Source organism: Ammospiza nelsoni, chromosome 16 (assembly GCF_027579445.1).
Source record: "Ammospiza nelsoni isolate bAmmNel1 chromosome 16, bAmmNel1.pri, whole genome shotgun sequence".
Classification (NCBI taxonomy): Eukaryota; Metazoa; Chordata; class Aves; order Passeriformes; family Passerellidae; genus Ammospiza; species Ammospiza nelsoni.
In genome coordinates, this window is record NC_080648.1 from 7,671,367 (window position 1) to 7,698,194 (window position 26,828).

General features: G+C 36.7%; 1 protein-coding gene and 1 long non-coding RNA gene across 3 annotated transcripts in view; one reads left to right on the plus strand and one right to left on the minus strand.

Moving 5' to 3' along the window:
* LOC132080414 (uncharacterized) overlaps nt 1–26,828 on the plus strand; it is a 72,540-nt gene that overhangs the window by 38,657 nt on the left and 7,055 nt on the right. The window contains exon 3 of the long non-coding RNA XR_009419560.1: nt 22,343–22,381. This is a non-coding gene — a long non-coding RNA (uncharacterized LOC132080414). The remainder of the gene's footprint in view (nt 1–22,342; nt 22,382–26,828) is intronic.
* The window catches only part of GABRG2 (gamma-aminobutyric acid type A receptor subunit gamma2), a 61,602-nt gene continuing 59,178 nt past the window's right edge, over nt 24,405–26,828 (minus strand). For both annotated transcript variants that reach the window (XM_059483577.1, XM_059483576.1), the window contains one exon: nt 24,405–26,404. In XM_059483577.1, the coding sequence (XP_059339560.1) occupies nt 26,129–26,404 (276 nt within the window). In that variant the 3' untranslated portion in view covers nt 24,405–26,128. The remainder of the gene's footprint in view (nt 26,405–26,828) is intronic.

The following is a 26,828-nucleotide window of genomic DNA, read 5'->3' on the forward strand; positions in this document are numbered from 1 at the left end:
TGGGAGGGCTGTAACTGTCTTTACTTTGCTCTAATATGACTGGCACTTCTTCCAGTGTTTGTTTCCACTGCTGTTACTGCTGTTGTTTTTACCTCTGGCTGGTTGCTGCCTTCTATAATGGCAAATATATCTCAGTGTCTGTAGACGGGTGGTTTTCACTGAAAAAACATCAGGTCCTGAAAGTAGTGAGTGTTGAAGTGGCAATCTGAGATCACACACCAGTACCTGCTGGTCCGAGATTCATTGTACTTTGTGATTCACTGTCTTAAGTAATAGTATCTCAATCAATATATATTTGAAAATGTCTTAGTCTTTCATAAAGAAAAAAATTTAGTCCCTTGAAAATGCCTTTAAATAGGCAAATTTAAATACCTTCTAACCTATTACTCAGTGCGCATTGTACAATAAGATATTGCAAAGTAGTTCATGGTACATCCTTGTGTTTGAACTCACGAAAAAGGGCTTTAATAATTGTCCAGAATTCTTTCCTTCCTAGAGCATTTCAACATATTCTTTTAACAAGTATCCATGATCTACATTTTTCACTTTAGAAATACTGTAGGGTGGATTGCAAAGTTAAATCACAGGCAGCTCAGTTTGTACTCTTGAGATGTACTGTAACAGCCTTGAATCAGTATTGACTTAATTTCTCAGTGTCTCATTGAAAAATGTGTCCTTTTGATGTCTTGGTTAATTCTGAAGAATCCCAGGAATGAAGAGAGGAAGGACAGCTCCTACTTCTAAGCCATAATTTCTTTCCTGTGAGGCAAAACTTCATTACATATTTGTTCCTCTTCTTTCACTCTAACCTTGACCTTTTCAACTAAGTGTTTAATTCAGGATATTAATAATCTGACTATGTTCGCAATTTATGACCTTTTTGTACAGTTTGTTACACAACTTTGAGAAAATTGACTTAAGGCTTTGTGAATACATAGTCCTTTGTGCAGGAGCCTACAGTTTGTTTTTCAAGGAAACACTCTGATATTCTGTGACAATTCCCCTCTACTGAACAAATTCACAACAAGACCTTTTGGCTCCTTTGTCTGTCCTTGCTCCCAAGGAAATTCAGATTTTCAGCCAGAGGACTGGTGGCTTAACTGTACAGTTGTGTGTTTATTTCACTGGAGACTCTTTGAAGAGCCAATAACACATTGAAAACTTTGTTAGCTTATGCAGGAAAATATGTTTAGGAATTGGGAATTTTTCAAATTATTTGATTTGTGAAGACTAACTGGATTTTATCTTTAGAAGATGTCCACAAGTTACCATCTTTATTTGCTTTTAATGCCTGGGATATTTGCAAATATTTCAGCTGTTTTATGATGCAGTGACTCAGGAAAGAGCATTCACTGGCTCCCAATGTGCATGGCTTGAGGTGCACCTGAACCACACATACTCATACCTGCCAATACTGAATATCTGAATGAAAAGAAATTAGGTGTCCAGAATTCCTTCTTACATTAGGACAATAGGCTGCTGTTCTTGGCTTCCAGTATAGCCACAGATTTAGCTTTCCTTTCAGGTAATTCCCGGCATGTGTTTATGACCTTTTTGTACAATTTATCCTTAATTTCTTTTTATTCTTGTCTTGATTGCTAAAAATTTTTGCCTGTGGAGTTTTTTTTCTTTTTCATTTTGGTTTTTTTTTTTTTTTTCCGTTCTTAACTAATAAAAAACCCCCACACAACCACAGTTCAGGTGGGCATGAAAAACACACTGTGAATTCTTAAAGGTTGGAGAAATTTTCTGTTGGGATCTAAGTGTTCATTTGTGTGTGGAGTCTGATCAAACTGGTATTGCATTACTGGATGCAATGGTTGAGTAATCAATCTTGTGATACAAACCCAGAAGTATGTTAACATCATACTTAGATGATGATGAATAGCAGAACATAACTGATGAACCAGCATATTTAATTTCATCACTGTAAAAGGTATTTTAGAAAGCCTCTCCAGGCCCACAGTTGGCAATTTTCTCTTTGTCATGTTTTATGCTTTTATTTTTTTCTGTTTTAAAAAGAATACTGTGTGGTATGATTAACTTGGAATTCACATTTGCAGTATTACCAAAAACTCATAGTTTTTTGACTTGAGAAAGACTACACCATGTCCTGTCAAATTTTGTTTCCTGGTCTGTAACCTTCATGGTTGCTTGTTACATGGGGTGAAGTGAGACATTTGACATAAAGGGCAGCCCAAAACAGGACGAATTTGACCTTATAAATTAATGAATAGTATACAGATGCCAACATGACATCTGTGTGAAATTCTATTCCCAATTAAGAGATTGACGGTATTTTTATTTATATGCTTTCTGTAATTCTTTGGCAGACAGTTTTTGTGGGTTTTTTAATCTGGAAGTCCTTGACAGAGAATAGGATGAAGTCTGCTTGCAAATAAGGAGGAACACTAGTTTCAATGTCTACTGACTCATCTAAATAGTCAAATGTTGAGATGCAGCATTGATAGTACTTTTGGAAATGTCAACTTTGTATTAATGAGAAAATGTAGCAGCTGTAACTGTACTGTCCTGGTATGGACAGCATAATCTGTGAGTGACCCATCTCTGCTTTCTCCTAGGCACATCATGAAATATTCTAAAGCATCTATCTGTTTTAAACAAATGGGTTTTTTTTAAATTCAAGATGAAATACAGTGGGCAGGAAGCCTTCAACACTTTTATAAAACATTTCCTCTTAATAATCATCTTGGACACAAACATGCTACAAGGAATATTCCATTAGGCAGACAAACTGCAGACTCCAGAGTGAGATTTTTATAGTGACAAAGTTCAGTTCCATTACTGAGAAAATGAGAACTTGGCCCTGCAATCAAATCCAAATGTGCTGACTGTAGCACTGGCCCCCAGATTTAGTGAAAGGCTTTTAAAGAAGTAAGTTAAAATAAGTTTTTAAGTAGTTTTCTTATGTGGTAGTATAAGGTATGCCTAGGAATATTTACACAATTCAAAATAGATGATTCATGTTATTTCTCAGGTATGAATTGCTTTTAATTTTAATTTGATGGTGGAGTGTTCAAGTTTAACCTGCTTGTAACAGAGGTGAGTCTTAGAAGTAAAACTTATAGTAAGGTTAATTTCCAGTTTGTGATGTCTATGGACACTGCATATGACACAGATTTAGAACAACAACCTTCCATCTGTACCATCACAGGATAAAGAATGATGGATCTAGAAGCTAAATGAGAAATTACATAACCACAATCTTTTAAGTTGTGTTCATGTAAAATGCTAGAGAAGAGAGTGAATCTTTTGTTTCTTCAAAGATTCAAAGAAAAATAAAGGCTTAAATCTTGTGATGCCAAAAATAAACTTCACCACTCTATAAGGCAGCTGAGAAAGAAGAGGTAGATTTGATCTGGCAGTGAAAGCAGTTCTGTTAGAGAGCTGATTATGTACATGAATAGACAAATCCTTACCCTTAAAAAGAGGAGGAACTGTATTTTATCTTAAAAATATTACTATTGTATATTTTTATAGAAGAAAATTCTAAATATTCTTTACAGAAGTAATGATCTGGAACATAAATGGCTGCTAACTGCACAGTAGAGTTTTCATATGACAGATATATTGCAAAATAGGCATGGTCCTGATCAAGCAGGATTTATGGCTGTGAAGGTCAACAAATGTTGTAAGAGTTTCTTTCTCATTTGAAGTTTATTGTGCTTATCTAGATTCCTTTGCCTTCCACATGGATTATAAATGGTAGTATACAGATGTTCTCACAAGTGTGAGTGCACATTACCTCTTAGGTTATTTTAGTGTTGTTAATAGAGGTGTAAAGCTATTACAAGATCAGTATTGAAGATTCTAGAATTTCCTTCCTCATCAGTCTGGTACAGATTAAGTTGTTATTCTTTTTACAGACAGCAGGAAGACCAGGAGGGCAAAACATGCATTGATTTGTTTGAGAGTTTTATAATGTGTTTGCAATTGATGGCCTTGTTGGCAGCCAGGTTCCTCCCAGGCAGCCACAGCCTCTAGTTCAGCCGCCCTAAGCAGTTCAGTTGAAGAAAACCAACATCAAATGACTTATCTGACTGATTGATCAAGATATTAATTTGCATATGCTTCTAAAAGAACCTGCAAGAGGCTGTTCCTGTAAGCAAGAAGCACCCAGATATTCTAACTCAGGGCATCACTGGGATCTGACAATGGCAACTAATTTGCATATTGTTAAATCATGAGATATTTTCCCACCCCATAAATTTAATCTGGCATGTCCAGATATTATCTACTTATTTTCACAGTGGCTTTGTTATGCACCCTCAGAAAGCAGCTAAGGAAGTGTAGGATACTCTGCTTTGCTTCTTTTGGCAAATTACTTTGTCTGCTGAAACTGTTTTTCTGGCACCACTGCCCCTTATGGAGCAGAAAAAGCGTGGATTGTTGTACTGGCGTTGGCTGGGATGGAGTCAATTTTAACTGTGTTTTGGATTTGTGCTGAGAACAGTGTTGCTAGCACAGGGATGTTTAGGTCCTGCTGAGCAGTTCTTGCACAGCATCAGGGCTTTTTCTCCTCTTCACCCACTGAGTTTTTTCATTTTTAATCTCCCAGTTGTCCCCCCTCTTCTGGGAGAGGGTGAAGGAGTGGCTGTGTGATCCCTGGCTGCTGGCTGCGGTTAAGCTGGAACAGTGCAGGGAGCTGCACTGTGCAGGTTTTCCTTGGAATTCTGAGAGCTTTTCTGTGTCCTTCTGCTGGCAGTGACCAGAGGAGCTATGATGACATTCAGCCTGGCAACAGGCATGTCATGCTGCAGCTTTTGGCAGCCAAATCTGCTTGGACTTCCAGGGAGTCCCACTGTATTTAAATTAGACACCTGAAAAAAGAATCCAAACTTCTCAGGTGTCACCTAGAAGTCTGGCAAGCATGGAACAGCGTGACCTTCTTTTCCTATTTGGAACATAGAAGAGGATGAATTTAGACAGAATTTTTTTATGATTGAAAGATAATGACGATTAATAGAGGTCATACAGAAAAAGTTATGGTCCTCCTCTAATTTCTCCAATATTTTTTACAAACAGGACAAGGAAGGGATATATTAAAATACCACATCATGTGTTATTCTGCTAGATCTAGTAATTTCTCAGTGTCTAATTGTGCCTCAGTTATGGTGCTGGAATGGCAACAGAACTGTTTCCTATTATGCATCATCTTAAGAAAAACAAGCAAGGACTTCTGTACTTGAACTTGATACTGTTTTTATAAACGATGGAAACAGATTACTTTCATTTAGAAAAAGACTCTGGATATTTAGCTAGTTATACAGATCAATATTTTGTTAATAAATCACATTGAATAAGCAGCATAAATCTAAAAAGATCACATATCTTCACAAAGGATGCTGTTGCACAGCAGTTCAGAAACACCCTTACACTGCTAGTGCAAAGTAAGAACCAAATCATCACCTGGAACCTGCAGGGTGCTGGTGCCTCCTGAGACTTAGCTCATGTCTGGATCATTTCTGACTGAACTCTTAAAATGGCCAAAGACAGCTTCAAGGACTAAGCAGTAGAATAATACTTGTTTGTAAAATGTCTTTCAGAGGGAGGTTGTCTGTTATCTCAAAGATTGAGGGGATTTTGCTGTTTAGTCTTATGTTTTTGTTCACAAGAAAGCACATTTCTTTATCTGGCTGTGTGGAAATTTACAGAGAATAATGAAAATTGGAATAGTTGGAGTTACATACCAGTTTAAACAATATTAATGTTTTAACAGTGTTTTCAAAAAAAATGAATATTGGATCCTACCCAATATAGGGTCAATATCTCTTAACTCACATGACTTTTTCTTGCTTATTTTCTTATTTTATGGAAGATTGGTACCACATAGGTTCAACAAAATGCAATATTTAAGGCTTGTGATCCATAAACTGCACAGCAATTGTAATTTGAATTTTACTGATCTGTATTCCAAGCACAATATTTCTTTGTGTGACAGAACATTTGTTTGTCTGTTCCTAGTTAGCAATATGAAAAATCTGCTTCTATTCACAATTACAGTCTGTGTTGCTGTTCTGATTATAGATCAGGAACCTTGATTTGTCATGTGATAAAAGCTGCAGCTCAGAATTGAAGTTGAGGAAAAAAAAGGAAAAAAGCAGACAAATGTTTGAATAACTAGAGTTCCATCTCTACTAGCTGTTATAACAGGAATAATTATACATTTCTATTTTTGAAAGGACTGTGCTTTTTCCCAGTATTCAGCAAAAACTTTTTCCACCCTTCAGGAAAGCAGAGAAGATGAAATGCAGGTAGAAATAGGGAACTAGAAGTGATGGTACTTAGGAAGGATAAAGTTTCATAGACTACAATAATAAAAATAAAATTAAATAAATACTTTCCTAATATTCCCAAATGACACAGATTTTGAGTAATGGAGCTCAAGTTACATGGGCTAGATCATTGCTAGGCAGCTCAGAAGTAAACACACGTACAAAGAATATCCCAGGAGTCTTCATGTGAAATGAATGCATAATATTAAGTAGATTTGGACAAAATCTACTTATATATAAGAAGCACCAATCCATTATAAGGTTTCTATCCTAATTTTTGTTAAATAGGAGACAGTACATGAAAACACCAGAATATTATGGTGTGATCTGATCAAAATGTCAGAAAAAATTATAGAATGATATTTTTGTGTCTTAATTTTTGCATTCCATATCTTGTAGCTAAAGTTGATTGTGTTTTGGATACTGCAGACATTATTTAGGGCAGTTTTTCCTGTAAGTCCTTAATACCAGCACGAATCTATTTAACTGTAAAACAGATCCAGAGAACACGCATTTTTATGAAGATAATATCTAGGCATGCCAGATACTTTATTGTTGTTATAAAATATTATTTGATAATTTTATGATCTTGTAAGGTTTATGCTAATGCTGGTCTACCAGGACCCTCCTGTGTACAAAAGGAATTAGAAACTTAGCAACTTGACATCAGAGTAAATATTTGGTGACTGAAGAAGTTTCTTGCTTTATTTTCATAATGGATATCAGGAACAGCGGCAAAGTCCAGAATTTTCATAGCACTGGAGATTATTCCCAAGCATACACAGAGACTCATTTCTTCCTCGTTTTCAAAACTTGAGCTGAGTTATAAGCTATAGAGCATAAGGAAACCAGTCAAGGCAAGAGAGTAAGTAGGACACAATGATGTGCACTAAGAGTCTGTGGGGCAGCTGTACCCTGGAGCTCAAGTGGAAATAGGTTTCTGAGAAAATAACCAGAAAACCAAAACCCCAAACTGCATCCTAAAGAGGGTTCTGAGAGGGATTGCAATCTCTTACTGACATATATAGATAAAGGAAATAAGAAATGTTATTATGTAGGAATAACACCATGCTACTTCTGCAAGCTAAGTTAGAAATCAGATCTGGGCATCCATAGGCAAGAAAACACACATAAGTCAATTGTTTTGGTGAGAAGCTTTTTTACTACAGTAAAAGCACAAAATCCAGCAGCTATGAATAACAGGAAGAAGGGGAATAAATCATATTGCATGTTAGAATAATGCAACTCCATCTGGAATTAGGGATTATGCTGCTGTTATTATCTCAATTAGGAAAAAATTAAACTATGCGCTTAACTGGAATAGTTGCACTAGCAGAAAAGGTAGCAACTTTCTAGGAAGCTTCTGTATTTTAATGGATTTTTCCCTTTTCTTTTACTTGGGTTTGTTCCAGTGACAGTGTTGTATGTTATAAATGCCTAATTTTGTTTCATTTCATTTCATTACATTGTTTAATAGAAAAAAAAAATTCATCTAGGCCCTCATGAAGTAATTTCCTCAGATTCTTCAAATACCCAGACTAGAAACCTCCATTGTAGTGCAAAATTTGGACATGAAGAACGACTGCAAAACTTTGCTGTTTTTCAATAAGTTGAAGGCAGCAGAGCATGGGTGGGAAGGAAGAACTGAGTAAGTCACCCTAGACCTTTCAGTAAGCTAAATAAATATTAAGCAACAAACTGTTGGATTTCAACCATTTTGTATTCTTGAATAAGAACAACTGAAAAGTTACCTTGAAAGAGAAATAAACCCAGAAATATTTTCTCATCTTTTAAATTATTACATCCTGTTTCTCTTTGTTTTCTGTTAACTTTTTTCTAGTATTCAAGGTAAGAAACTTAGTGTGTTCTTGTTAGATTAAAGGGCTAAGCCAAAAGTCCACAGAAATACATTTGCAATTGAAATGTAATTTGCAACAAAGAGAATGCTCTCACTTGAAGCAGTATTGGTTATTTATATGAATCACCTAATCAGAAATTTAAAAAAAATTACATTGCATTACTTAGTTTATTAACACCTCATACATATTTTGAACATGAAACACTTGTTATAACAACTCCAAATGATATTCATGGATTCAGAATTTTCTGCTAAGGGATAGGATTGAACATTTCAATTGATAAAGGGAACCACAGGCAGTCTGAGAATGAACAGAGGAAAAAGTAACAGACTGTGTAGTTCAAAACAGCTCTGCATCAATGGATGCAGATGCTACATCACTGCCAGTCTTTCGGAAAAATTAGATTCAAAAAATTGTCGGAACATGTAGCTAGGCAGGTCTGAACCTGCTTTGAGGCAGGAGAAAAAGGAATACCTTCTTCCTTAACTTCAATTTTTTTGTCGCTCTAATGTTGATTTATCCATTGTTGTCTTTGTTTTGGTCAACCTGAATGAGAGGAAGGACACTGGAACATTTTCAGCTTTGCTTTGTGCTTAATCTAAACAATGAAATGCCTTATCTGTTTGTGAACAGAAGTATATTTCTATTGAAGTTTAACAGAGGCTTGGTACCTGTCAGTAGAAGTATCAATATCAAGCTATAACTTTGCAAAAAGGGTTATGAAAATGAGTTTGTTCCAAGTTATCAAACGCTGCCGTTGAGCAGGTTCTATATTGTATGAAGATGGTTTGAAAAGAGACAAGTAGCATTCCCCAACACACTCTATCTATGAAATGGGTAGTGATATTTATGAGAAAATGGAGAAATAAGATGCTTACGCTTTCTTACTTCTCTGTGTGCTGTCAGTGGGTGCATTCAGGGCAAGCACATTTGCTCGGCAGCTGACTCTGTGTGCCCATACCCTGAACCAGCTGCGGTCACCTTGGCTCGAGGTGGGAGACGTGTGAGAGCTGGCACAGAGCTTTGTCTTACAGTAATGAAGTGTAACAGCTTGGGAAAATGCCTTTCTGAGGAGTTGTCTGGACTGAAAACAAGCCAGCCACATCAAAGGACCTAAATCTCTGACAAGGGGTTTGAAAAATAGGTCTGGGCACACAGAGGAGCAAGAACCTGGCAAACAAAGAAGGGAATGAAAGTCCCTTAGGACTGTGCCATAGGATAATGTTGAACAAAATGTTTGAGAATGGGCACCTCTTCCTAGAATTCTGGTATCACTTCACTGAATGCTTCACTTAGAGGGGTTTCAGTCAATCATTCCTCCTACACAGCTGCCACTTCATTTATTTCTCTCTAAAAAATACCTTTTGAGAATTAGATTGGGTTGTGTTGTTTGTCACCTTCAAGAGAATAAAATCTCTTCATGAGTCAGGAAAAGTAATAAAGGATGAAGGGTTGGATTTGGAAGAGTGGCATATTTTTTTCTTATTTGTTTTCTTAGGAAACAAATTCAGAGCAGATATAAGTGAGCAAGGAAACAAGTAGGAAGAGTTCTGGTGCAGCAAACTACTTTTTGACAAGGCAGCTCTAGTAAAATAATCACTATAAAAATATGTTTGGTTGAGTTGAATTTAGTGTAATTTTGGAGTAATGTCAAGTATTTTTGTCTATGGAAGCAGAAATAAGAAGCAATGTTTGAATTTCAAGTACTCCAACTATAGCAGTGCAATGACGAAGACATCTGAAGACACCTCCCTCCTCAAAGCCAAGCTTTTGAAATTGTGTACTCTGCATGACCTGGTTTTAAATCTGTTCCATTTGTTTGTGCTAGCTCTGGAGAATTTGAAAAACAAGTAAGAAAATTGACTTGCTGTGTTTGTTGCAGTTGTTCTGACTGCGGAGAAGCAAACAGGAAAATTCTCTTTGCTAGTCCAGTATATTTTTTTCAGCTTCCATTTAGATCTACAAGCCCTATTTGTCAGCAGTGTGTAGTGTTTTGTTTGTTTGTGGTGATGTTTAAGGGCATTGTACTTAGTTTAGGGAATACAATTTGAGCCCAAACTTCTGACATTTTAAAAACTCTTTTAATTTCATATCCTTATTTCTTCTTTTCTCCACAAAATCGCAACCTATTCTTTTAATACAATTGTTTTTCAGCCATATCCATTACATTTTAAAAGTATTTTAGGCAACTTTCCAGAGATCTTTTGGGTTTAATTGGCAGTGCTTATTAGTCAAAATTTCTCCAGCAGTTCCCTCTCTTCTGTCCTGCTTCAGTAATATTTAATACCTAACTGGTCCTGGGCACTTGGCCCAAAACTGGTTTTGATCACTTCTAATGACCTGAATTTTAAATCTGAAGGCAGTAGAAGCCGTGGTGCTCAGAAGCTATGAAAAAATTGAAGGCAAAATTTGGTAGCTTTAACATTGCTGTCTTGGTCTTTTAGTTGTGAAAAGAATTTCAGTTTTGCCTCTGAAGAGCCCTGCAGTGACTGATCTCTTTGGCTGTGTCTGTTTTGCAGTGTGAGGTCCAGGCAGGACCCGCAGAGCTGTCAATGCTCCCCTGCCTTTTCCAGGTCACTGACAGCCTGGAACATTAGAGAGGAGCTGATTTTCAGTCCCTCTCTAATGGATTCATACACAGTTAATTACAAAGGGCCATTTCCCTGGATTGCAGCCAGAGTAAAGCTTTCTGGAAACCACTTTTCTGCAAGTGTCTGAACTCCTTGCTCCCCAAAGGTGAGAACTGTAAAGTTTCCTGTTCATCCACAGAGCAGATGGTGGCAATGCCAATTTCTATAGGAGCAGCTTGCATGAACCCTGGTGTGGAAGATCAGCCATTTGGAGTGAAATGTTAATTAAATATTGTATGCTTTGGAGTCCTTACTTTTCTAATGATGGTGCTGATTTAGTCTCACAGTGGATTCCAATGATGCTGCTGCCTGCAGCAGCACTTGCCAAGTATCTCCCTGCATTATCCTTCAGACAATCAAGAGTCAGATTCTGCAATTCAGCTAGACCTGTTTTTTTTTAAATTTTCCGGTGAAAAATAGCCTTTGATTTTTGAAGTATTCCCACTGCACGAGGCAACTTTGGTCAGGCAGAGGTAATACTACAAAGGCATTTTGTGTCAGCAAAACCACTCTCTGTAGTATGAATCAAGGAGAGTACATGGTTAAAACTCTTTTAAATATAATTTTTGGCTTGTAAATGGAGAAGAAAATAATAATAGGTTTGTATTCGATTGTATTTAATTTCATAATATGACACTGTTTTCTTATGTTAATTTCATAATGTGACACAGAAGACCAAACTGGCTATTCCCAGACCACCAGGTGTTTCATAGACACCTGAAAAGTCTCTGCAGTGGGAACAAGCAATTTGCAGAGAAGCCAGAAAACACATTTTCCCAGGATAAACTTTTCCCCACTGATGAGTGTAATCCTTGAATAATCTTATGATTTTAGTGTAAGTCAATGCTGCTGCTATCCAGCTATCAATTGTGAATTCTCAGTAGATCCATGTCTTGAACTTCTCCACTCTAAATCAGTCTGATCATCCATTTTTTTCCCAATTAATTAATAATCAAGAGACTCTAGGAGCAGAATGGATTACAGAAAGCCCACAAATGAGATCAGATGCTTTTCCTAAATTAATTCACGAATAAATTTGAGATCCTTCTGTTTCTTTTGAAAAAAAATTGTCCTATTTTTCTGTCTTCAGGAAACTAAAAATGAAGAGAAAATAGAAAAACATCAACAGTTTTAAAAACATCAACAGTTTTAAAATGAAACATTACAAATTTTTCTTCAGAGGAAAATGGAAATGTACTTTTAGATTTACGGATTTTTATTAGTGTTGTAGTGCTTCAGAACAGACAAAATATATATACAAAATGTTTAATAGTCACACTTACTAGAAGTCTGAAGTTATACATTGCATGAAAGAACCTAGTCTAAATAGTTCAGAGGCAGAGCCAATACTGATCTATATGTTATATTTGGCTATCAATATAAGTTGCACAATTTCAGCCTGAATCATAAGGAAAAAAATTCTTTTTTGGAGTTTGGACAAATTACTTCATTACAAAAGTTGGAAAATATTACCTCTTTTAGAAAATGGGATTATTTGTTGTTCTTGTTCTTTACAAATTACATGTTAAAAATGAGGAATATTTTGTTTCACAACTTTTAGAGTCCCCACAGCTTTACACCTTTTGTTCTTAAATTTCCAAACAACTGTAAGGGCAGGAGGATTAGGGAAGAATTGCAGTTTGGGGATTGATAATGAAGTCCTAGAAACTGATGCCAAAGCTTCAGGGAGCTGCAGCAGTGCAATAAGAGCGAATTATGTAAAACAAAACTAGTGTGATCTGGGGGTCTTTAGAAGTGTCGCTTTCAGAATGATCCTTTGTGTTCCTAAAAAAGGAAGTGGTATTTGAGATAGAGATGGTTACAAGGTTTTGTCCTGGTTACAGGAGTTTGTCACCCTGAGCAGGTGGACACCAAACATGTTTTCCAAATTCCTGTGGAAGAAACACGAGGGCATGTTCCAAGAAATCTCAATTCACAGCTATGGTTTATTAAGTAAATATAGTCATGGGATGCAGTAGAATCAAAAAAATCAGTCTTGCCACCTCTCATCACCCCTGGAATTTTGTTTTGAAGTGAAGATACAACCTACAAGACCCACAGATTGGAACCAATCAATTAAATTCACTGTAGACAGAAAATGTTGGATTGCCGAAGCTCACCTTTTTTATTGTGTGGCCACAGCACACAAGTGCCAGTGTTCTGCTGCAAAGTGATTTTGAGTAGAAAACAGGTCAGGGATTTGGGCTGGTGCACATATGGTATAACCTGATGTGTTTCCAGGGGTAGTGAGACACTGCTCTGGTTCAGTTCTGACCTGGCGAGGATGCAGAGCTGCACTGCACTGTCAGCAGGGCTGGTACTGCTGCCAGCAGGGATGGTTGGGTTTCCATGCACTGTGACAGAGCTCTGCTGGGGTCTCAGATGTGGGAGATGCTCACAGTTTGTGGGTGCATCAGTTGGGGTGCAAGGCTTCTTTATCACATTGCCATTAAGATACTTCCCCTCCAGATTTACACATTCAGACAATAAAGTTCTAATGTGCTTTTATCCACAATAGAACCCCGCTTTCCCCTCCTGCAAAATTTGTTAGAGTTCTCTGTGTATCTTTAAAAAAAGGCAAATGAACTTGCCCAGTTGACATAATTGTGAATAACTGTAGGACTTGCACTGTGTCATTCTTTATTCTACAAGTAGTCCCAGGGAAAACTACAAGGGCTTCAGAATTTCTTATAAACAACTGATTTATTCAGGAGCATTTGCAGAAAATATTTGCTAATCTGCTGTGAGGGATAGTGAGATTTTTTCACATGTTTTTAATTAATATTTCTATGTTTGCATAATAGGCTGCTTTGCTTGCTTGGTTGTGTACTGGTTTTGCTCTTTTAAATTATTTCTTATGCAAGGATCCTTTTCACCTTCTCTTTGCTCTGAGCAGTTTGTTGTTGTTCACAGTTGTATTTTCAGTGACAGCTTGCTTTGCTGTGTTTTCAGTGCATAAAGAGCAAAACATACATTTCAGTTTCAATTACTTTCATTTTAGATTAGGAAAACTGAAATACTAAGTGAGTACAAATATAAAATCTTCATGAGAGAGAAAGCAAAGAATCTCTAAGATCTGCAGTTTAAAAAACTCTGTAAACCTTTCATCTTTAATCCTCTTATAATACTGTCACTGGCTGACAGGCAGGTGGGGAGATTTTCCATTTTATGGCACAGAAAGGACAGATTTGTGATTAAGGCATAGATTGGGTCTCAAAGGATTCTAGTTCAGTTTACATCTTTTGATATAAACTTTGTATGGGTGTCAGTTTAGAATTCACATTGCCTATATATTGTTTTTTTCTTTTCTCTGTAAGGATAGCAGTTCTCTGTCTATTTAGATGTCATAGTGTCAAAAATGTTGCCTTTTGCAGTGGAACTCAACTTTGCTGTAATGTGAATTTAGGCCTCCAGTTCAGAGATGCAGTTGTGCACGTGCCTAATCCCTGTGGGAAGTCAGACTAGCAGTGTGTTCAGAGTGTCTCCATACACCCACCTGATGCTGAAGAAGGAACAAATATCAGAGAAATTCAATGTACCAAACAATGCATCTATTAGCAATATGAAATTTGCATAGTACAAACTTTCAGCAAATTTCAGTGTTGGGGGTGTGTTTATATTTCAGTGTATTGCTAACTCTGCACTACCAGCAAAAATGAATATTCATCTTTTTGGTGTTGCACAGACAGCAGTGGCTATTTCAAGGGCAACTTCAGTAGAGTTTGAAATGCATATCAACATTTTAAAACACTCTTATTGGAAGCTAATACTTTTTACTTATGTTGTCTGACATGAAGACAATATATTTTGATGTTCCCATTTAGTTGTTGTGGGTTTATGTCATCTTTTATGCTGTTCATCTCAAAAAGGAAATCAGGTTCCTTTTCACCTGAGGTGAAACATGCCTTGTTTTATCTTAAACTAAGTTTTGTACACTGGGCAGCTGTGTGATCCCTCATATCATATTCAATCTTTCAGAATTATGGTAATAATTAAGCATAGATTTCTCCACCAACAAAAGAAATGAATTTGTGATGGCTTGGTAAGGAAGAAATATTTTTTTTCCAATTAGTGCAACTAGGAAGTTGTTTTTTAATTGCAGGTTAAGAAACCTTAAGTGGCTCCTTGAGAGCTATCTCATGTCCTTTACTCACAATTTTAACAGGACAGGCTAATTGTGTCTCTAGATGCTTTATCACATTTTCCAGAGTCTGTAAAATAGGTCAAGGAAGAAAAGAATCAACTGAAAGAATGGAAAAATGGAAAATCAAATGGAAAGAATGGAGAAGAGGCTTGAAAAAATGGCCCTTGAATTTACCACTTCTCCCAATAGCAGTATCATCAGAAAAGTTCTTGGTAGGAGTAATTGCTTGGCAGTGTGAGGCAATTTATCCTGGTTTTGCTTGCAGATCATGGAGATTATAGAGCACTCTAGGTGGAAAGTTCTGTGCAGGTGTCCAGGATTGCTGCAGTCTCTCCCTGGGACTTTGTCATTTTGTCCTAGACAATGCAGAAACCAGTGGGTTTACATTCATTTCCTCCTTTTATTGTTCTTCAAAGGCCACTTTCAGAAATGTATTTTCTGTTCCTCATTGCCTCCAAATATGTATTTCAGTCTTAAATGGATTAAACTCAAGGGATGGGTGTAGACTCCACATCCTTGGTTTCTATGGTAGCAAATGGAATTTCTTCCAAGATTGCCTGCATGAGTTAATATGAGGTACAATTGAAGGGTGATCACCTGGAGGAGGATTCAGGTTTCTTGACACTGGAAAATCTTAATTTTATGTAACATTATGAGTCAATGATTAGGGAATCAGTATGGGGACAGAGAGACTAAATCCTGGGATTTTCACTGCCCATGAGTGTTCTGTTCTGACATATGTGATCATATTTGCCTGCTGCTGCTAAGGGACTAAAGTGATTAATTTCATAAGGTTAATAAATAAGCTGAAAGAGCCTGAATCTTGGCTATCGGCTGCTATAGGCTCTATTAACTTGAGGTAAAGGGACATTTTAGATTCAAAATAGGAGTAATGCAGTATATTTTTATAAGTCCTCCCCCAGCCTGCAAAAACCACCCAAACCAAAAACCCCTTAAGACAAAGGGGTGTGTTTCTGTCTAGAGATGGCTTTCATAGTGCTTTCCTCCTCAATGGGCTTGCGCAGTTTGCTAGACAAATTGAAAATGCAAAGCAATGCTTCACCAACTCTCCAGGCAGAATGATATTTCACAAAGAATATTTGGGTAATGTTTATGAATATCATGAAATGGTTCACTTGCTTGTTTTCAATATTTACTGTAAAATATTTAGTGTGGTTAAACTGAAGATTACCTGTGAAGATGTAATTCCCAGCTGGTACTTTAACTGTTTAGTGGTAGAGCAGACATGTTAAAGGTATGAGGGAAGATACAAAGTAATGAATGTTATTGACTCTTTATGCACCTTAATATTTAACTTTATATAAAAAAGTGTTACACAGAGATGATGTTTCACTGAAGTGATGACTTTTTAGAATTCTGTATGCACCTGTCCAACTACCTGAGGAAAAAATGTTTGTTAACTTGTGAAGAATCTTGTACCTGTCTTCTACATTTATCTTTTTTATGCTGATCTGTGGATCTCACTTGCCACCTATACATCTCTGTGAACTTGGGTGGAGTCAGCAAAATCCCTGACAAAATGTGACAAGTCACACCCAAGAGGTGGTTCTGCAGTTTTGGGGGTTGGTTTTGCTAACACAGGTTACAACATTGGTCTGCAGTTGTGGGCTTGTGTGGGAGATCCCAGCAGGGATTTCTTTGGTCCCTTTGGTTCCTCCACCTTACGAGGTTGGTGTTTGGGACTGAAGGCTCCTTACGGGCTTGGACACAGGAAGCAGCTCTGTCCCATGTCAGTTAAAGTCCATTTCCCCTGAGTTTTACAGCATATACCAATGAAATTTCAGCTTTTTCTCTGTATAAGACCTGGAAAAAAAGTGAAGATATGAATTCCGAAGTTCCCATAGATGACTAAATGGTAACTTGCCAAGTTACCTTTTTTGTGATCTGACTTCTCTCCTTAGGTTTTGATTGTCTAAATATACTAAGGACAGGTGGCATGAGATTTAAATTTAGAAAAAAAACTTCTGCTAAGAAAGCTTTTAAAAGAAAACTGGTGTCTTGGGCTGAACGGGAAGAAACAAAGTAAAAATGCAGATCTACAGAATTAATTACAGATGGTAACTTCACTTTTAGGTGGGGATGTATTTATTGGTAGTTGTGACATAACTCTCCAATGGTTCTAGTTTTTAAATATTAATGTATTCCAAATTAGTGGAAAAGTGCAAACTTTGAGAATGTTAATTCTTAAAATGTATCTAATGAGTTTTTAATTTATGGTTTCTGTTATTTTACCATATTTTCAGGGATATAGTTCTTTTGACTGCTTTCTTTCCACTTTCATTTCCTATGTAATTATTTTAATTTTTTTCTTCAGTACTCCTTTTGTATTTTAACTCTTTGAAAAGCATGTTCCTCATAGCTTGCAGTAATTGCAGAACATCTTCAGAAACTGATGTTGTTTAGAATAAAGTGCATTGTGCTCTACTGTGGCATGAATGACTTTAGGATTCTGAATAATTTTTTTGCCTGCTACCTATGAATTCAACAGATCTTTTCAACTTAGTAAGATTTTTATTACTAAATGTGAGAAAGCAGTGCTTTCCTTTTCTGTTTCAAAACATTCATTGAATGCATTTTCTAGGCAACATCAGAATGTCAATCCATTTATTGGAACTATGATAAATGATTCAGATAGGATAAAATTATTTAATTGTATTAGTAATCAGAATGATGTAGGTTTCTGGTAATATTTCTTACAGGAATGGTCATGATGTTTTTAGTTTACCAACATTATTTACTAAATTACTATGGTCTGAATTTTTCTAAGATGTTTAGAAAGACAAATAGAGAACAGAAAATAAGCTGCCAATACTTATCTCTTTCTTTACCTAGAAAAGTTTATTGCAAAGTTAATTTAGAGAATTTTTTTTTAAGACTTCCTCCCAAATACTGCTTAGTTCTATGGGGCTTTTTTTTGGATGACAGAGTAAAATGAGGGCATCTTGGAAAAGGAGCATTTTCTCCCCTTGTGCTTTTCCTTTCCACCACACACGTATTCAAGAACACTGAGATCCCATTTCTTCTGTGCCTGGATGTCAGGAGAGTGGGAGGGAAGGTAGAAGGAGCAATAACAGGGTGCTTTGCATTTATTTGGCAAAATCCCCTGAAGAATTTTTACAATTATCTCAGATGTACATGGGATGTGAACTTCAGTCTGTTTACGTAATCAAAACTCGTGTGTCTGCATTAACTCAGCATTATTGTCTCTTCCCCTTTGTACAGGTAGGAAAAACATCCTCTAGAGACTAAAATGCATGTTCATGCAATGAGATTGTATTCAGCTTATCCCTTAGGAAATATTACCATAGCAAATCTTATTTCAGATTTGGGATGGATTTTATTCTTAAATTACCTGTTTTATCTTAAATTCCCTGTAAAGGACCAAATTGCCAACTGAGGATAAAAAGAAAAGTGGATCAGATTATTTTAAAATTTCAGAGATTTTTATCAGAGCCAGCCACTTCACTGCTTTACCAGACAGGCATCCTGTGGTTTTGTTCACTTCTCAATAGCTCTAAGTTATGCAGTTATGGAAGAGATGTATCATTTACACTTGGTCAATATTTGGTCCAAAATGCTGATACCAATGCTAAAAGAAACAATCAGAAGTGATGTAGAGAGAGCAAAAAAAGCTCATGGTTCTTAAAAATTACATGTAGAAACATCACTTTATGGTTAAGTATTACAAAATAATAACACTGAACAGGTAACGAATTTTCCTGTTTATCATTGATGCTTATCCTTTCAAACCATATTACCTTTTCCACATTGTCCCGTCTCATGCTGCTCAGCACATGTGTTAGTGCACTGGTTTAGGATCAGAAGAGATAAGGGAGGAGGTGCCAATAGCATTCAAGTAATAACCCAGGCAGTGAGTGGGACCTGCCAGCTTGCACAGGCTGTAGCATACTCAATTCCTTCATAGGCAGGTAAGAAGGCTCTTTATATTGTTTTGGAAGGAAGCTGTGGTTTTGGTAAAAAAAAAATCTCTGTTTTTCGGGTTCTGTCCAGTCCTACCTTCAGATGTACTTGGCACTCAGATTTGTTTCTTTGCACGCAAGTGCTGGGTATGAGGTTGACAACAGCTGGAAGGAGGAACTGCCCTACCTTTTCTTGAAAGTGAGTGCTCCAAAGGACAGAAAAGGTTTTCAGTGCCTCAAAATGGTATTTTATTAAAGCACAGACAAATGTACTAGAATGAGATGACTCTTCAAATATAGGAAGTTCTCATCAGTTATGGCAGATCATGCAGAGGAGTTTGAAACAAATGTTTTCAAGTATACTAAGAGTTTGCAAGGTGATATTTTTAGCATAATTTTGCTTTCTATTTAACAGATTTCAGATGGATCTGTAGCTTGAGCTAATGTATTTCCCATGTGACATTCTCTCCAGGTCACCACCCATGAGTTGTTTTGGATCTGTCTGTGCAAATGCTCTGTAGACCTGGAGGGGAGCAGAACAAAGTCACATTCACTGGCTCTCCTTCCCCTTTGTAACAAAGCCTGATTTTGGATGTTTCTACTGTAAATTTAGAAGTAAACAAATTATTTTAACAAATCAAAATTAGAGATTTGCTTAAAATTATTTATAGTTTGTTTTCATAAATTTTGGTTGTGTTTTTTTTTTCTTTTTACTGTGGTATATTTGCAAAACAATCTGTAGAAATAAATGGGGAAAAATATTTTTATAACTACAAGACTGTTTCTGAAGTGGGTTTTGCTGCAGTTTAATTTTGTGGAGTGTTTTTATTTTTTACACTTATTTCTTCTCTATGCCAAATATTTGAGTTGAAGAACAAATGTTTTATCTTCATTCAAACATAACATATAGTGAACTAACTTCTGTCATGCCTGTGTTGTCTCTACCTGTGATTCTTTGATGCTGAGAATCTCCCAAGGGCCATCCAGGGTAGATTGGCCAGAGTTACCTGAGGTTTGAAAGAATTAATGACATGTGTTTTGGCATGGCCATTGTCTTGCCTTTTCCAGAAACACTCCATCTTCAGCAGCTGTAGGCAGTATCCTCAGGTGTTTGAGGGCAGCAGGACAGCTCCTACATGGGGAGGGTGTGGTTTGGGTGAGTTATGCCACACCTGGAAGTTGTCAGGGTCTGCAGATTGTGCCAGTCTGGGCACTCTGAAAGTTCAGCATAGAGGGATGGGCATTAACATGAGCTGACATCAGCTCTCCTGAAAGCAAATGAAATGAAGGTGAGCTTGAAGTTAGCAGTTGGTCTGTCTTACCACTTCTTTGTTTCCTGATATCAAGTCAATTAACTTTATTATAAAGTAATAGTTTTCAAATTGCAATAATTTTTCAAGGTTGAAATGGAATCACCATTTTAGGTGAAACTGTGGGGTGGTGATTTTTGGGACAGAAGCATTTGTGCCAGAAAGATGCAGCACTGCTAAATCAGCAGGAAGCCATCAAATTCAGGTGAATGTAACTGAGGGCAAAGGAGCTAGAAAGAGCACAAGGAAAGTGCTCTCTTGTATAAGACATCTCACTGTGGTAGCAGATTAAGGAGTTGTGATGGCAGGAGAACAAGAATGAGAAGCAGAAAAGCTTTTGAAATCGGAATAGGTTTGTGAGATTGTAAAAGTGCTAAGACTGTCTGTCTAGTGTTTCCCTTCTAGTCCTAAGGGGAAGCATTGAAATTAATTCCGAGAGTTGATGAATATGCCTTGTTTTGTCAATACCAACATGGAGACTTTTTTTTTAATCTCAGTAAAAGCATGGTAAATGAACATGGAGGTTTTTTTTTTTTATTACAGCAAAGTATCCAGCTATGCTAAATCCTCTCTAGCAGGTCTGTCTGACTTTCAAGCATTCATAGCCTGATTTGCTATTTTTATAGACATCTTGTAAATATATTATCTGTGTGGGTGTCTCTCTGTGCTTGTGTCTCACTGTGGGAATGAAATGAAAAGTCTTGTTTTGGAGCCTTTTTGGGGAAGGTTGGTGATGTTTTTGTGGGGATTTGGGTTTTGTTCCTTCTTTATCTATGAGTAAATTAGGATGAGGCTACTCATGGCAATATAACTGAATATATAGTTAGGCTAATAGCATGTACTTGAAAATTCTGAAGAGAGTGACGGCAGATTAAATTTCATCAGATACAGGTGTCAGTATACCAATATTAAAAAACATGTTTCTGGTGGAAAGATCAATATTTCTAATGGTTTTCATACGGGCTGAATTAAAGCGACATTAATATTTCCTTATTTCTTGTTTTTCCTTTTCTCATTTTGATAATCAATATGAATTTTCTGTGAATCCAAATGAGAGTGTCCTATCCAGTCTAACATCCTGTGATCTGGGTATTTTTCCCACAGGAAAGACAACCTTTCTAATATATTTTTGTGAAGTAAATTGACGTTCTGGAATGAATTATTCAAATGTGCTTGCTGACTTGTAAGCAAGCTTTTAGTTCATGTCTGTTATTCAAGATCTTTTAAAGGTCATGAGCTTTCTTTTACATATTGAATAGCTATGTTTTTCATTGTAAATCTTGTCTTTAAGAAAAAGCCCCACAGTAATGTGTGAGTAGGAAGTCTAAATCTTTTCATCTACAGAATCCTGTAAATAAGGAGGGGAAAGTGCACTGGCTGTTAATTTTTATAAATGGAACAATAGATCTCTCATGGGTATAATAAACCGATTTATCTGTGAAACTTTTCATAAGATTTAATTAAATTCTCAGCCAAGTGACTGAAATTTTGTTTGAAAGACAACACTTGCTTTTTAAAATGTTATTTTGTCCCCTGGGCTGTAATTAGGTTGCCTTTAGATGAATTCTTTGTATTTTTTTTTTTTTTGTTCACTCTTACTACTGGGTTCTGCCCTGGATGCTCCCTTAGTTTAAAAGAACAGGTTTCAGTCCCTCAATTGCAGAAGCCCATGAACAGACTTTATTTTTCATGAAGACCTCATCTTGTAGCTAATAATTTCCAAATAATATTACCTTTCTTCTATGTCTACACTAAATGTGGTCCTTCATGCTTGTGGATGAAGCCTTGATCCCAAAGGTACTCTATTAAAAGTTCAGAGAACTGCAACCTTCATTATTTTGGCCTTTGAAATTATTTTCTGTAGATCATTTTGCCTCTAATTTGCCTTCTTAGCTTGTTGTTCTGGGCTCCTACTTTAGTCCATTAATGTCCAAATTCTTTGGCTTGCTTGCCTAATTCAGTTCTCAGCTGCAGCCTGGATAGAGCAGGTCATCTTGACTTCAGCCTCTGTGTCATATCCAAGCCTCAGTTTCTCTCCTTAACTACCAAATTCTCCTAAAAATTCTTTTTTTCACATTGTCTTGCCTTTTGTCTGAAGCATGATAAACTCTTCAGCAAACCTGGAAAAGCCCTTGCTTATTGTCTTCCCATCCTTTTTTCAGCTCATCTCTACCATGGTCCTACAGAACCCAGATTTGGTGGTAAGGCAGGTAATCCAAACTCTTTTTGTTCTGTATGAAACAATGCTATCCACTAAAATTTCTGCTGTTAACAGAGATTTCTTGTTCCTTTTCTGACATTATTCACTTGCCTAATGATTTTATTTTTTTCTTTTTCTATGTGCTTTTATACTTAAGGGGTTTGGGAGCACAGGTGGCAGGAGGTCGAAATATTTGGATCTCCAATGGTTGTTGTAACAGCTGTGTCTTTGAAACTGACACATTGTTACTAGGCCAGTCCAACCATGTTATAGATTTATGTAACTATGGGAAAATGAGGTAGAGTGGGTTTTAAAGACTCCTTGATTATTCTCCCCTTTTTAGTGTGTGTATTTAGCATTTTTTTTATGCTAAAGGAGGCTAGAATAACTCCATACTTGCTTAGCAAAATACGGTTTTTTGGGGTTGGCTGACATAAAAAATATGAGAACTATTGTTGAGTCGTGTGATCTCCCTGAATACCAGCTCTTTATTTACAATATGGGTTTGTAAAAGTTATAAATGCATAAAGATTTATAAATGCTTCAAAGGTGTCCCATTTTGGTATAATCCCTGGGACAACAGTGTCTTGTCTCAGCTAGGTTATTACATCCTCCTGCCATGTAAATAACAAGTAAATAATTGTGCCACCAGAGTATACTTGATAACAACTTCCAATGTCACTCTGAACACCCTAAGACACATCCCAGAGCAGTAGTATTTATTTGATATGTAATGAACTTGAAAACATCTCAGCAAGCCTGGTGCATCAGGAGTGAGTTTGTTCTCTGGAATGCAACTGGGAGAGTTAGTATGTATAATGTATAAATTAGCATAATGTTTTCTCTGATATGTATACATGAACATGTCTCTACAGCTTGGTTTCTGGGCAGTTTTCTTCTGAATAATAACACTTATCACACCCAATGTTTTGTGTACTGTGGTGGCAATCTGGCTTTACAACACAAATGTTTTTTTCTGTATAAAAAGGTAAATAATCCCAATTGGAGGAACACTTAGATTGCACTTTGATGTCAGATCCTTTCTGGGAATTATGTGTTTTTTCATGAACAATCCTTTTGAATTTCCTCCATTCTCCCCAGAAGGAAATGACAAATCCCCTCAGTAAGTGTGGCAGGAGGGAGGTTTTTCACTGATTGGGGTCTCATTTCCTGTTTCTTTGTGTCGTGATACACAGTGAGAAAAGCTTGTTCACCTCCTTAGGGCAGATGTGGCACACTTTTCCAGTTTGTGTGGTTTGCATTATTTAGGTGGGGATGTATCAATTGTTAACTCCTCCCTTGCTGGAAGGAGAAGCCAAACATGCACAAGTGAGGGATTGTACCATTTGTTCATCATTATTGCATCTGATTCATCAGTACTGCAGGTTTTCTTAGGCACAGCTAACCTGTGAACTAGGCTGAGCTAGGGTAAAGTGCTTAGAGTCACGTTAATTCCACAGATCATGACAAAAAATAATTCTGTGTATGTTAACCAAAATGCACTTGGACTGAGGGCATTAAAGGGCTAGTTTGTTTCATAGTGATTATCTGTGAAACCTATATGGGAACAGGGGAAAATTGAAATGTTAAATATACAGCATCAGTCGCTCTAATTAATTACAAGAAAATAAAAAATAGTTCTTAAATCATTGACTACTGGGGAAAAAAAAAATTAGAGATCAGTCTATCAGTCTGGTACCAGTTAAAACACCTTCCTATATGAAAAGTGATTGGCACTCATTCAGCTAGTGGAAACTCTCTAAGTAGATAAAGGAAAGTTATTTCTCTTTGGAGTACTTCCAATTCTGTAATTTCTAATTTTTTTTTATTATAATAAGAACCTTCAAAAGAGCTAGCCTCCATTCTTTAAAGTTATATGTGAGCCATTTGACTACAAAATGAGACAATGCAGAGGGTTATAAGGATTATAATCACTTATATTTAGGCAGCTGATGAATCCAACTGGTCAAGCAGTCTAATTCTTAAATCATGCTTTTAACAAACTCATCACAGAAAAACTGGAGTTGAGTGCAGTAGTTTTATTGAAAAAGTCCACAGGTGTGTGCAATTCCTTTATTAAAATGTTTTCAAATACATTGGACTAGGAGCAATTGATGATCAAGAGTATTCCTTTTTTATACATTTTTATTTCCAAAACTATACAGACATTGGAAAACTTTCCTTTTCCTCCGTTTCAATTAATAATAATTCTCTAGTGATAAGCTATAGGTCTCCCTTTTCAAGCTGCAAGCCCACTTTTCTGGAGGTGGTATTTTGCATCTTTGACAAATTAAAAAAGAAAAAAAAACAAACCATCAGTCATATTTACATGTGCTTAAGGTTGCATAATTGAGCATCATACAGGTTCTGAAAACCAGTGGTTTTCAGGATTCACCCAGGTGGGTTGAAGGATTTAAATACCTACATAACTGCGTACATGTGATTTAGTAGCCGAGACACCTTCTGTTCCCTTTTGTTTTTGAGGCTATCTATAAGTTCTGTGCTAGCCATGGTAAAGGTTTGTTTTAGTAAAGGTACTCACTGAGTGAAAGCAGCACTGACAACAACTATTGCTGATCAAGGACATGAATGGGCAGAGAGTTGTGTGTATATACAATAGAAGGACTAATGTTTCAAAATTAACTTGAAGCTCTTATGTAAAAATAACATCTAGAATAAAAGCTATTTCCTGTACTGAATTAAAGAATAAAAGACCCCCACAAATACTCAAGTAAGGAAAAAAGTGGAGCTCCACATGGGAAAAGAACAATAGAAGCACGTGGATTAAATTCGGAAGCTGATCTTGCAATGTATAATTACTGGAGATTCAGTTGAAATATAGCAACATTAACAATGGGAAATGAAGGCTACAACTGCAGAGGACACATACATTACACTTTATGAGCTATTATATTGGCCAAACAGATTTGTCTATATGTTATTTAGTTGAATCCTTAAGGCTTCTCTAATATCTTGCATGACAGTGCTGTCTGCTTGGATCTTCCATGCATGAGGGAGAGGGGCAAGTTTCCAAGAAAAAAAGAAAATTAGGTTTGTCCACATTTCAATTACAATAGCACATCCAGAGACACAAAATAAAAGACAAAACTTTATAGTACCTTTTTTCATTTATTTTGGCCCCCAAAAGATGCATGCACTAGGCTTTATGTACTATAAGGTATTGAAATATTTACAGCATTGTACATGTGCTCTTAAAGGGATGGCAAAGGGAAAGGTCTGTTTTCATCTTGGTGGGAGTAGAAGTTAATTTTCCTAGCTTAATAATACCTATTCAAAGTGAGAGATGACTCTTCCAAAAAGAAAAGCCCACAGAGAATAAAGCTATAGCATAATTATAGCCAATGTTAACAAACTGTACAGCACTTTACCTGGGAATTCTCCTCTCTCTCACTCCTGTTTGGAATCCCAGTATCAACCGTTAAGTGATGTTGCTCTGCTCCTCTTGTCTTGTCTGCCCTGTTTCTCTCTATTCCAGCAGGTATAGGTGTATATTACCTATCAACATGATTTTATTTTTAAATTATTTTGGCATGTGGAATGGACATGTAATTCACAATAAGCTGATGGCAATTTTTGGACAGATGATATGACTGATATTTACGGGATTATGGCACTAAAGAATTCAGATCACTATAAAGCGCATCATAAATACTTCAAGTGGATTTAGGAAACCATCTCTCTAAGAAATTCAGTGAGTAAGGCTCATATCACTGATTTCCTACTGCTTTTAAAGGTACAGATAGGATACCCAATAGACCAGGTTGAACAAGCAGAAGGCAGTTGGGAAGAAGATGCGGGCGTAGGAGTCCATTTTGGCGATGCGGATGTGTATTCTGCCGTGCCGCCACGCGCCCGTCCGACAATCCTCAAAGCAGCAAAAAAAACTGGCACAGTCCTTGCCATCGAGACACTCATAGCCATACTCCTCATCCCTTTCTTGGAGGTGTGTAGCATTGTTCATTTGAATTGTAGCGGATCGGGGGCGGATGTCGATAGTAGGTGCCTAAGGTGGAGTAGCAAAAGAAGAAAAAAGATGGTAGAGGGAGAAACTTTGTTATTATCACCAGAAAAACCTAGGGGGATGATGGTCAACATGTGCATGATGGTTCTAGGGGAGGTACATGGGAAATTGCTGAGGTGTTCTAGTGGCAAAATAACCTTGAGCTTATTAAAAGTAGTTGCATCATATCCTTTAGAGGAAAGCAGCACAAACCAATCTAAAGTTAACAGCTATGGGAAATCAGCTTCAAAGCTAAACTGACTAAACATGACATGTTAAATGAAAAATCCAGGAATGTAATTGATGGTATTTTGAGTTTTTGTTTTATAGTTTATGTAGCTGCTTGATATCTGAAGGCAATTTGTGTATTGCACATGAAAGGAGCTGAATCAATTGGAAATGCAGGATTTTAAAAGGAGTGGTTCAT